Below are 12500 nucleotides of genomic sequence, written 5' to 3'. Positions count from 1 at the left end.
ATCCTCCAGGCCGTGAGGAACCGGCCACAAACCCAGAGCCACTTTCCCGCTGACCAGCGTGTCTTTATAGTCGAAGAGGTTGATGTTTCCCCAGGCCAGAGGACAGTGTTCCTGCACGCACACACACACACACACACACACACAGATCAGCAGCGAGGAACTCACGGTCACTGACAGGATCAGGAAAGGTCAAAGTTCACCTCTTTGGCTCCCTTGCGGCCCTTGACGGAGCAGATGGACAGACAGAGACGAGCAGAGCGAGGAACATCGGTCAGGTAGATGTCATACGACAGCCACTCGTTCCATCTGTGTGTGACAGAGACATCGTGTTGGGATTGTGTCTATTTTTTCAAGTTTCTTAAACAAAGATATATTTACTGGAGAAGTGAAATGACAGAAGATAAGGAGTCTTGTTTCCTGAGAAATCGATGAAGTGAGTTTATGATTAAAACAAGAACAATTATCCACCAAACAAGTTTACTGTTGTGACTCCACTCTGAAATATTTTTCTTTTTAATTCTGATCAATTTCTCAGAAACCAAGACTTAATATCTTCTGTGATTGTGCATCTCCAGTAAATGCATCTCAATTTAACTGTGTTTAGATATTTGTACTGGAAAACAAGAGAAGAATACTGAGGAAGAGATTCATTCATCTGCAGTGTACCTGCTCATGTGACTGTTGTGTGACAAAGATTCTTTAAAACACGCTCTCTGTCATATTCCTATTTCTGCCGTATGCACATAAACTGACAGTCATCACTGATAAGCTACTACTAAATATTGTAGAAACTTAATTTTCTGTAAAGTTGATTTGCAATGATCTGTATCGTAAAAAGCGCTATACAAATAAACTTGAATTAAATTGAATATTCTGTGATTGTCTCTGAAGAGCGTGAGTCCTCACACGTCGCACTGTGTGAAGTACAGACTGAACGGATTGTCAACACATCCCACCGCTGCATGGCCAGATGACACGCAAACTGTTTTCTCGACTGGATGACCACAGTCTCGCTAGTAGAGTTTTGATGGATGAAGACTGCAACCAAGGCAAAGATGATTGTGGTGGTGACCACTTAAAAATGACCTTGTGCTTGTCTCTTCTCATCGTCATTCTTCTTCTTCTTCTTCTTTTCTGCACCTGAAGGATAGATTTGTTTCTTTTTCATGGTCCAATTTCCAAAATAAAGCAAAGTCCAGGGAAGCGGCAGGTGGCAGTAGCGAGCGGTCTCAATGTCAAATGCAGAAATGTTAATCTATGTGTTTATGACCTCAAGGTTAGATTATTGTAATGCTTTATTGGGTGGTTGTTCTGCACGCTTAGTAAACAAACTCCAGTTAGTCCAAAAATGCAGCAGCTAGAGTTCTTACTAGAACCAGGAAGTATGACCATATTAGCCCGGTCCTGTCAACACTGCACTGGCTCTCTATCAAACATCGTATAGATTTTAAAATCTTACTTATTACTTATAAAGCCCTGAATAGTTTAGCACCTCAGTATTTGATTGAGCTCTTGTTACATTATAGTCCTCCACGTCCGCTGCGTTCTCAAAACTCTGGCAATTTGATAATACCTAGAATATCAAAGTCAACTGCGGGCGGCAGATCCTTCTCCTATTTAGCGCCCAAACTCTGGAATAACCTACCTAACATTGTTCGGGAGGCAGACACACTCTTGCAGTTTAAATCTAGATTAAAGACCCATCTCTTTAACCTGGCTTATACATAGCACACTAATACACTTCTAATATCCAAATCCGTTAAAGGATTTTTAGGCTGCATTAATTAGGTAAACCGGAATCGGGAACATTTCCCATAACACACAATTTACACACTACATCCCTAAAAAAATTATATCTACGCTAATATTAGTCTGTTTCTCTCTTATTCTGAGGTCACCGTAGCCACCAGATCCAGTCTGTATCCAGATCAGAGGGTCACTGCAGTCACCCGGATCCAGTATGTATCCAGCCCAGATGGTGGATCAGCACCTAGAAAGGACCTCTACAGCCCTGAAAGACAGCGGAGACCAGGACTAGAGCCTCAGAGACAGATCCCCTGTAAAGACCTTGTCTCAGACGACCACCGGGACAAGACCACAGGAAACAGATGATTCTTCTGCACAATCTGACTTTGCTGCAGCCTGGAATTGAACTGCTGGTTTCGTCTGGTCAGAGGAGAACTGGCCCCCGACTGAGCCTGGTTTCTCCCAAGGTTTTTTCTCCCATTCTGTCAGTGATGGAGTTTTGGTTTCCTTGCCGCTGTCGCCTCTGGCTTGCTTAGTTGGGGACACTTCATTTACAGCGATATCGTTGACTTGATAGCAAATTATTGCACAGATACTATTTAAACTGAACTGAGCTGCATGATGACATCACTGAATTCAATGATGAACTGCCTTTAACTGTCATTTTGCATTATTGACACTGTTTTCCTAATTAATGTTGTTCAGTTGCTTTGACACAATCTGTTTTGTTTAAAGCGCTATATAAATAAAGGTGACTGGACTTGACTTGTTATTGTGTGTGTGTGTGTGTGTTTTATTTTGTGTATGTGTGTTATTGTGTGTGTGTGTGTTATTGTTTGTGTGTGTGTTATTGTGTGTGTGTGTTACCTTGGGTTGGAGCAGGGCACTCTCTGTGTGTTGACGTTGTCACACAGTGGTTCTCCTCCGTGATATATTCCTGTCCTGACGTAGATCTATCACACACACACACAGATGAGTGACTGACATGTCTCTCTCTCGCTCTGTCTCTGTCTCAGTGTGTGTGTGTGTGTGTGTGTCTCACCTTGTCGATGTCTCTGATGTTGACGTTGACGTAGGTGGCACACAGCAGCCGGACTCTCAGGTGTGTGTTGAAGGCCCAGAGGGAGCACGGTGACCCGGGGTCAGCTCCACCGGGGCAGGGGCTGGGCTGAGGTGTGCGCCGGCTGTACGACGGAGCCATGAAGCCGCTGGAGGGCAGCTGACTGTACAGACTGTCCTTACTGACCAGCATGAGGTGAGGCAGACGGCCCAGCGTGATGCAGCTCCTGATGTACTACACACACACACACACACACACACTCAGCCTTACCCCTCTGCTCCACTCACCAGACCTTCATCATAGTTTGTTCAAAATGCTTACAGTTTTTGAAATTATGGCTCCATTTCTCAAAACTCAAAACTACACACAAAACACACATAACATACAAAACATCACACACATTTTGCAAAAGCACAATTGATTATTTTAACTCTTCTAAAAATGTAATTATTGTGTAGTAACTCTACAAGTGCACTAGAAAGTCTCTTAGAACAGCCTTGTCATATCGACTGTGGCTCAGATCAGTGTCGCCACCTTGTGGACACAATAATTAGCACTAAAAAGATCAAGGTGCATGCATGAGCTGAGAGTATGCATGTTCAGAAATAGGAAACACATGCTAAGATTATGATGAAATGCATAAAATGCCCAAGTGTACTGTGACCTTAAAGGGAGGTGCACCCAAAAATGAAAATTCTGTCATCATTTACTCACCCAACCTGTATGAGTTTCTTTCTTCTGCTGAACACAAATGAAGATATTATTAATAATGTTGGTAACCAAACAGTTGACGGTAGCCATTGACTTCAATAGTATGGAAAAATGTGATGGAAGTCGATGGCTACCAGCAACTGTTTGGTTCCCAACATTATTAATAATATCTTCTTTTGTGTTCAGCAGAAGAAAGAAACTCATACAGGTTGGGTGAGTAAATGATGACAGAATTTTCATTTTTGGGTGAACTATCACTTTAATGGCCAGAAAATGGAGAAAAATGACATGTCACATTAGAATAACACTCAGAACAACTACGGCTGCACAATAAATTGTATTTTAAATGTGATTGCAATTATTGCTTCTCTCAGTTGTTTAAGCATTGTGTCTCCAGTATTGGCCACCTGGTGGTCTTTTTCTTTCACATTTGCATTATCTTGCATTGGTAACAAAGCCTCCACATGCATGTGTTTGTTTGCCAGATATTAAGACTTTAATCCCCCAATTAGTGCGGAAGCCCATTTTCTGCCACTGAATAAAAAAAAAAATTAAAAAAATGTACTTGTGATTTTTTTTTTTTTCAATCTTACAATTCTGACTTTCTGCTCAGAATTGTGAGATATAAACTTTCAATTGTGAGAAAAAAATATGAGAATTGCTAGATGTAAACTCTCAATTGCAAGACAAAAGTCAGAGTTGTGAGATAAAAAGTTGCAATGACTTTGTTTTATTTTTTTATTCAGCAGCAGAAACAGGCTTCCATAAATTAGAGCTTTTCATTTCAATGGATGCATTTCATGCCCAGTTTTTAGCTCAATCCTCCCAATCTGGCAACCATTCTCATGTGTTTTCTCTAGAAGCTAGCCGGGAGACAGATCGTACTAGTTTCAGAGCTCAAGGAGTTGATGATATGATATGAGCACAAAACTCTATCTAGTCTAAAATCTGCTGCAAACCGTGCATCATCTAACCGGAGCTCCTGGACTAAATTACATCCTTCCCTGTTTAATGTCACCAGAAGTATTTTTACTCTACTTTTCAAGTGTCAGTACTTTATCAGAGTGTTTTTCTTTAGAAAATGTTACTTCACAACATTCCAAAGCATAATATTGAACTCTTTACTGCAATACGTTTCATATTAAATATCATTACATTAGAAATCTAGTATTTTCTTACTTGTACTCACGTAAAAGTAATTCAAAGATTTACTTGAGTACAAGAAAGCACTACATTTTTAATGTTCTTAAGTATTAAAGGTAAAACAAACAACAACTTTTATTTATGAAATGTAGTGCAGTACAACAGTAAGACATTATGCTTTGGAATGTAGCAAAGTAAAAGTTTTCTGAAGAAAAACACTACGGATACTTTTTAAATGTACTTGAGTAAGGTAGAAATACTGCAGTACTGTTGGCCTCTGAATGTCGCACACACAAACATCGTCGTGAAGCGACATTCTCCTCCTCATTAACTTCAAGAGCCAACTCTTTCCCTTTCTGGATATTTCCGCAGCACATAGCAGGCTAACGTTACTGTTGCAGCTGTTGCTATAGCAACAAAAGATGCCATCGGCTGCTGTTTGTAACCAAATCGCTGCCAGCTTTTAATTTTACTAAAAGAGCGCCCTTGTTAACTTTTTCGTGTCAGAAAAGACGCGAGTGTGAACCCGTCCTAATGATCCCAGCTGCACCTTGTACTGGCTGAGAGGGTGTTTCTCCAGGAAGTACTCGTCGCAGCCGCACACTTTGAGCATGTACTGGCCCTGGTACTCCTGCACACAGAGCCGCAGCTGCTGCGCTGACAGATGCATGCTGCGCGTCTTCTTGCGGATGGCTTCTGCGATCAGCTGCTCCGGCAGAGAGTCGTGCGCGATCTTCAGAGTGTACTTCTGCTTGGAGTTGGACGGGGACACGATCACCCAGATGGTGACGATCAGACGGCCTGCGCAGACACAGATGAACCGAGAATCACCACAAAATAATCCGACAAAATATTATTACTGCAGTTTATTTACAGCTGTGCTTGCACACATTTTCAAAACTTTACCTCTCTTTTTCCAAACTTTACACACAAATCCAAGAATTGCACACAAAATGTAAAATGTCTCTCATCTCTTGCAAAATGAAGCACTGCATTCAAAATATCACACACACATCTCAAAAGCAAACATCTGCAAACACCTTTGTCATAATATTAATTCCTGTTAGATGTGTGTGTGTTACAGAGAGAACTGTGTGTTGTGTTTCACAAAAAGTGTTTTATGAAACTGAAAACTGAGTCAAAGTCTGATGATTAGTGTCTGGTTTTGTAGATTTGGTGTGTGTTTCTGCTGTTTGAGTGACAGCTTTCAGAAACTGTGTAACAAGCAAAGATTCTGTGTGTGAGCACATGAAAAAATCCACTGTAAAAATATTTTCTTTCTTGTCTTGTTTTCTAGTATAAATATCTACAAATTCTTGAATCAGGATGCATTTACTTGAAAGTAAAATTACTTAAGATGTTCAAGAAGTCTTGTTTTCTGAAAATATTGTTAGTTTTTGCTTAAAACAAGCACAAATATCTGTCAATGAGGTAAAAAAAAATAAAGCCAAACACCTCATTGACAGATATTTGTGCTTGTTTAAGCAAAAACTAACAAAATTTGGACAATATTTTCAGAAAGCAAGACAGAATATCTTAAGTAATTTTACTTTCAAGTAAATGCATCCTGATTCAAGAATTTGGATAAAGAACCCTGATAAATACTTTGCATGTTTCATTACTGGAAGAATCAGCGCTTTTTGGTACGAATCTCTTGAATGAATGATTCAATGACAAACACATTTTTAACAGTCACTTGTCTCCACCTAGTGGACAATCAATGCATTCAACACAAACCTTATTTGAAGACTTGCTCTATTTTGATCGCTATACCATAGACATCAGTGTTCGTAACCAAACTATAAACTTTCATCCCAGTATTTCTGTGATAATATGACTGACTGTAAGACAGAAATAATACTGTGTAGCTGAAAAGACTGTTTCTTACCTAAACATGCTAACTGCTCTCTGTGTCAGCGGCAGTGTGAATGCAGATCTGACTTTTTCTGAGGTTTAAGAGACACCTGCGAATCGCTGGGTGTTTGAATCGAGCTGGTGATGCAGCTCTAACGCAGACGCACCTTTGTCGAGTTTGCTGTAGATGTGCTGCGGCAGGTCGGCGGAGGACTCCACGTTGGGAGGATAGACGTAGAGCGCCTGTGTGTGTGCGCCTCCTCCCTCGCGCTCCTCCACCGCCTCCCTGCACACGCTCAGAATGTTCCTGCGGAAGTCCTGCACCTCCGGGTCCTTCACCAGCTCGAACTCACAGATGGGCATCCCTATGGCGAAACCTGAGCACACACACATCCCCAGCATTTACACAAAACTACATCAAGCCCCTCGATTCTATTACTGACACTCTATTACTTTAGCTAACAGATCATTTTTTAGGGTATGAGCTAAAACGTGCTGTTTTTGTGTGTGTCCCTTTAAATGCAAATGAGAAGAGGGCGGAGCATACAAACAAACATTCCACTAATAGTACTAGCCTGTTATCTTTACAGAAAACATGCTCGGTTTAAAAGTCAGTCATCTGATTGTACTGTGTGTAATAAATAAGCGCTTATGAATTACACAGACGGGGAGCGTCACAAATGGGTGGGACTTTTTCCCAATAGTGCCGTGTATGAATGAATAAAACAACTCGAAATGTGACCTGCAATAATGAATTATGTTAAATAACACAAATATGCTCTATGTATTGAATCCCATCTTATTAACCTACTGACCTTGATCCAACTGATCCAACAATCTAATTCAACAAAAAAGCAACAATTACTTTAGATAAACATAACATTTGTCTTTTTTTTTTTATTGCTGATCAAAAAGTGTTGAGCTTTCTTTACTTCAGCCTGATGCTTATTCATTTCATTTTTGATGTTAAGGGGCTTTTATATTTGCCAAAAATGGAACTTTTTCATATTAAAATCAAGCAAGCCCAGTCCAGATTTTAAAAGTAATGCAAAAAGTAACATAATACGTTACTTTCCATAAAAAGTAACAAAGTAATGAAACAAGTTACTTTTTTTAGGGAGTAACGCAATATTGTAATGCGTTATTTTTAAAAGTAACTCTCCCGAACACAGATATTGACCTCCATTTGCTTGTTGTAGGCTAATCACGACACACACTGACCGATCTCCCTGTTGAGGATCTTCTCCTCTCTGTTCCCCAGCGGCTCGATGACTTTGAGGATGGGGTGAAAGAGCCGCAGGTCACACAGACGCCGCGTCTCGTCGTAGAACTCCTCGCGCTCGGCCTCCTGCGTCACTCCCACAAAGATGTAGCAGGACTCCTCCTGCGGCCCAATAGTAAGTAAGGAAGGAAAATTTTATTTATATGTGACCCTGGAGCACAATACCAGTCATAAGAGTCAGTTTGTCTGAAATTGAGATGTATTCATCATCTGAAAGCTAAATAAATCATCTTTCCATTGATGTACGGTTTGATAGGATAGAACTATCTGAAGATCTGTAAGCCACGTGAGACGCTGGAGCAGGTGTAGTGTGATGAGGTAAGGTGTGTGTGTACCTGCAGCAGGTGGTGGAGCGGGTATTTATGGGCCTCGCTGAAGAGCTGCTGCTTGATGCTGGTCAGAGGAGCTTCTCTCAGACACTCCAGACTCACCAGGATCCCGTTCGGCAGACAGCAGTCCACCAGGATCCGAGGAGGCATCAGGTGAAGCCCCCATAACTCTCCTGAGGACGGCCGAGGAGCCATGCTGTCCCCGACACACACTCAACACCTGCACACACACACACACACAGTGAGAGACACACACACACACACACACACACACACACAGTGAGAAACACACACACACACACACACACACACACAGTGAGAGAGACACACACAGACAGACACACACACAAACAAAGAGACACAGAGAGAGAGAGATCAGGCTGGAACAAAATATCTTCAGTCATTTTACTTTTAAGTAAATGCATATTAATTCCAGAATTTGTAGATATTTATACTAGAAAACAAGACAAAAAAACTAAGAAAGAAAATAATTTTTACAGTGCAGAAACACTCAATCTTGTCTGATAGTTGAGAGTGTTTATCCAGTCAGAGCTCTTTCAGTGTAATCAGCTTCAGCTGCTGCTTCTGGTGTCAGATCTTGAGTGATTTTGATCAAGTAAAGGTCAGAATAACTGCAGTAATATCTCCAGATGAACTCTTACTGGACTGAAGCAGCTCAGCTTTACTTGATTCTCCATCAATCATGTTTTAGAGTCTCAAATCTGATCCTCAGGATCTTTTGAGGAGCGTTTGTTTCCAGAAGCTTTACTTTCACTGTTCCTCAGCGGAGGAATGATCTTCACAAGCCTCCAGAACACCTCACATCTTCTGAGGAGCCTTTATTTCTTCATCTCTCAATCACTGCATTATATGTTTGGATCATTTACATCTCATCTCACTGAGACACACTACTGGAGATATAGAGCACAGACTCATATTTAGATCATTTTATGTCAGTATCTGCTGTACTGTCATAAAGATATATATATAAATGAATCTGACAAGCTTATCACTGTTTAAACGGACGAAAACGATTTTAAACCTGGTTAACATTCCTGAATGAACACAAACAGACTCATTGTTTGATGTTTTGATAATCTCGTATGATGTGATGTTATTATTGCAGCTCTTTTGTCCTGATCAGAGCGGGGGCGCGCACACGGGCACGCGCAGCTGTGAGAGGCACAAAAGAGCATCAGAGACGAGTTACTGTAAATACTGTACATATCCATCATCACAGAAATATGAAGCGATGCGGCAAAATCACAGCAGCTGTGATACAAAAGCTTCTGCTGCATGATCATATGTAGGCTAAATATAAATCGCGAATATAATATCAGATCGCTCGCGACAGAAGCACAGTGTTACAGTAGCATCACCACTGACAGGAATATAAAGCACTGTTATTGTCTCACGAGCGCGTCTCGCCGGCTCCGGTCTAAACTGATCTCACAACAACACACAGCCGTGATGTTTGACACAAACACATCAAAGAGAGGCGAAAGATTCGGTTCAGAATCAATCACGACAAACACCGACAGACACAGAAACACAAACCCACCGTCACACCCGCATCCCGGTGAACAAAGCCTTCATCATCATCATCATCCTCCTCAGTGTTGCCCACCGGTCTCTCTCTCTCTCTCTCTCTCTCTCTCTCTCTCTCTCCCTCTCTCTCCCTCTCTCTCTCTCAGAGCATCTTTGTCCCGTTACCGGAGAACAATGAATCCGGCGGGCGCGAGTGATGTCATAAGAATCCATTTTTCAAAATGACATCATCTGAAAGCTGAATAAATAATCTCTCCATTGATTTGTTCAAATTAAGTACTACAATATTTGTCTGAGATACAACTATTTGAAAATCTGGAATCTGAGGGAGCAAAAAAATCTAAATAATGAGAAAATCATCTTTAAAGTTGTTCAAATGAAGTTCTTAGCGATGCATATTACTAATCAAATATTAAGTTTTGATATATTTATGGTAGGAAATTTACAAAATATCTTCATGGAACATGATCTTTACTTAATATCCTAATGATTTTTGTCATAAAAGAGAAATGTATAATTGTGATCCATACAATGTATTGTTGTCTATTTCTACAAATATACCTGTGCTACTGATGACTGCTTCTGTGCTGCAGGGACACACACACACACACACACACATAATATTTAAATTTAACTCATATCAAATATATTTATATATTTTTTTCTTTATCTCTGTAATTTTTATTATTCAAATTAATGTTAAAATTATAATTTAAAATAATATAAAAACTAATAAAATGATGCGCACACTACAAATTGTTCTTTAAGTGGAAATTCGCTTACACTTTATTTTAAGGTGTCCTTGTTACAATGTAATTATAAATTTAAGTAGAGAGTAATATTAATTAATTACATGTACTTACTGTACAGTTAGGGTTAGGATTAGGGTTTGGTTCAGGGTCACTTGCATGTAATTATGCATAAATTATTGTTATTATAATAGTTAGTACATGTAACTTGTAACAAACACACCTTAAAATAAAGTGTTACTGGACATTATTATGACATAAATATTTAAAAAATGTATAACACATAAAGTTATTACAATACTTAAATTCCTCACACTGAAATAATACATCAGTAGTGCTGTGGCAGTATTATACACCAGTCGTCCTGCTAATAATGTTTTACTGAACAGAACATGAATTGTGTGTGTGTGTGTGTGTGTGTGTGTGTGTGTGTGTGTGTGTGTGTGTGTGTGTGTGTGTGTGTGTGTGTGTGTGTGTGGTTCAGCAGATGTGATCTAACAGATGACTGTTTTTCTCTCATCTATATGAAGATTAAAATCTGTTGACCTCTTTTCCTCTAATCCCTTTCTCTCATTGTCTCCTTCACTAACAGACTGCTGTGTAATTAACCGAGCGTCTCATTAAAAACAGTGTGTGTGTGTGTGTGTGTGTGTGTGTGTGTGTGTGTGTGTGTGTGTGTGTTACTCACCGGCTGTATGTCTGTCTCTGTGTGCAGATCATCATCATCACGCGTCTGTCCGTCAGAATCATGTGAGATTCACACTCAAACTCCTCTGGATTTTCTCAGGATCTGCGTTTCCCTCCTCATTCTGATTGTGGAGGAACAATGATCACTTCCTCTCGCACACACACACACACACACACACACACACACACACACACACACACACCTCAATACAATCTGACAGCAAATGCTCTGAATGTATGAACGCACCATTTACAACTTAAATCCAGTGAAAACTTCACACAAGCACAGAACGCCCACAACTCAGACACATGCTGTCACACACACACACACACACTCACACACACACACACACACACACACACACACACACACACACACACACTCACACACACACACACTTACACACACACACAGGTTTGGCTTTGCCGGTCTATTGTTCATATTTCCTGTTTTCTAACCTCATATCTGAGTGTGTGTGTGTGTGTGTGTGTGTGTGTATTTATTATTATTATTGTGTGTGTCCTGTACTCTCTCTCTGTCTTTTGTCCTTGTTCAGCAACAGGAAGCAGCTCTAACTTACTGCTCAAACACACACACACACACACACACACACACACACACACACACACACACACACACACACACACACACACACACACATTGTCCATGATATGAGATCATCAGTGACTGTTCTGATTTAATGGAGAGATGCAGTGTGCAAGTATGTGTGTGTGTGTGTGTGTGTGTGTGTGAGACAATGCAGAAAAGCCGAGCGGATGTGGCGGAAGACGAAACTTGAAATTCACTATAGCATTTCTTTTCAAACCTTATAAACAGTAACTTAAACAACACTCATACTCTTTTTGCCACTGTTGAGAGACTAACAACCCCCCCCCCCAAGTCAGATTCCCAGTGAAATGCTCTCAGACAGCAAATGCAATGAGTTTGCTTCCTCCTTTTCTGAGAAGATCATCAATATCAGGAAGGCCATTAGCACATCCTCAAGTAATGCAGAAGTCAGACAGATTTGGCCACAATATCAAAAAGATACTATGTCTATTTTTGAAGCAATTGCTAGCAAAAATTTTGGAAGAAATAGTGCAGCACCTAAAATCGTCAACCTGCGATCTTGACACACTTCCCACATCTTTTTTTCAAAAGTGTGCTTAACTGGTTTAGAAGCAGATCTCTAAGAAGTGGTGAACACCTCACTTCTTTCTGGGACTTTTCCAAACTCCCTGAAAACTGCAGTTGTAAAGCCCCTTCTGAAAAAGAGCAATCTTGATAACACCATTTTGAGCAATTATAGACCAATATCTAATCTTCCTTTTATAAGCTAAATTATAGAAAAGGTAGTTTTTAATCAGCTGAACAAATACTTAAACTCAAA

General features: G+C 40.3%; 1 protein-coding gene across 2 annotated transcripts in view; it reads right to left on the bottom strand.

Moving 5' to 3' along the window:
* Positions 1-11292, bottom strand: part of zgc:158659 (uncharacterized protein LOC791141 homolog) — a 21826-nt gene extending 10534 nt beyond the window's left edge. Inside the window, exons 1-9 of one of the 2 annotated variants that reach the window (XM_042750663.1) lie at positions 11111-11292; positions 8132-8345; positions 7736-7898; positions 6682-6891; positions 5211-5461; positions 2789-3040; positions 2614-2699; positions 201-306; positions 1-111 (exon numbers count right to left, since the gene is read on the bottom strand). The exon at positions 1-111 is cut by the window's left edge and continues 42 nt beyond it. In XM_042750663.1, the coding sequence (XP_042606597.1) occupies positions 1-111; positions 201-306; positions 2614-2699; positions 2789-3040; positions 5211-5461; positions 6682-6891; positions 7736-7898; positions 8132-8320 (1368 nt within the window). In that variant the 5' untranslated portion in view covers positions 8321-8345; positions 11111-11292. Of the gene's footprint in view, positions 112-200; positions 307-2613; positions 2700-2788; positions 3041-5210; positions 5462-6681; positions 6892-7735; positions 7899-8131; positions 8346-9686; positions 9835-11110 lie in introns of those variants that run through there. The other variant, XM_042750662.1, reaches the window with a different exon arrangement.
* Between the last annotated feature and the right edge of the window lie 1208 nt (positions 11293-12500).

Source organism: Cyprinus carpio, chromosome B23, assembly GCF_018340385.1.
Source record: "Cyprinus carpio isolate SPL01 chromosome B23, ASM1834038v1, whole genome shotgun sequence".
NCBI classification, from domain to species: Eukaryota; Metazoa; Chordata; class Actinopteri; order Cypriniformes; family Cyprinidae; genus Cyprinus; species Cyprinus carpio.
This window is presented reverse-complemented; position numbering and strand designations above follow the sequence as displayed.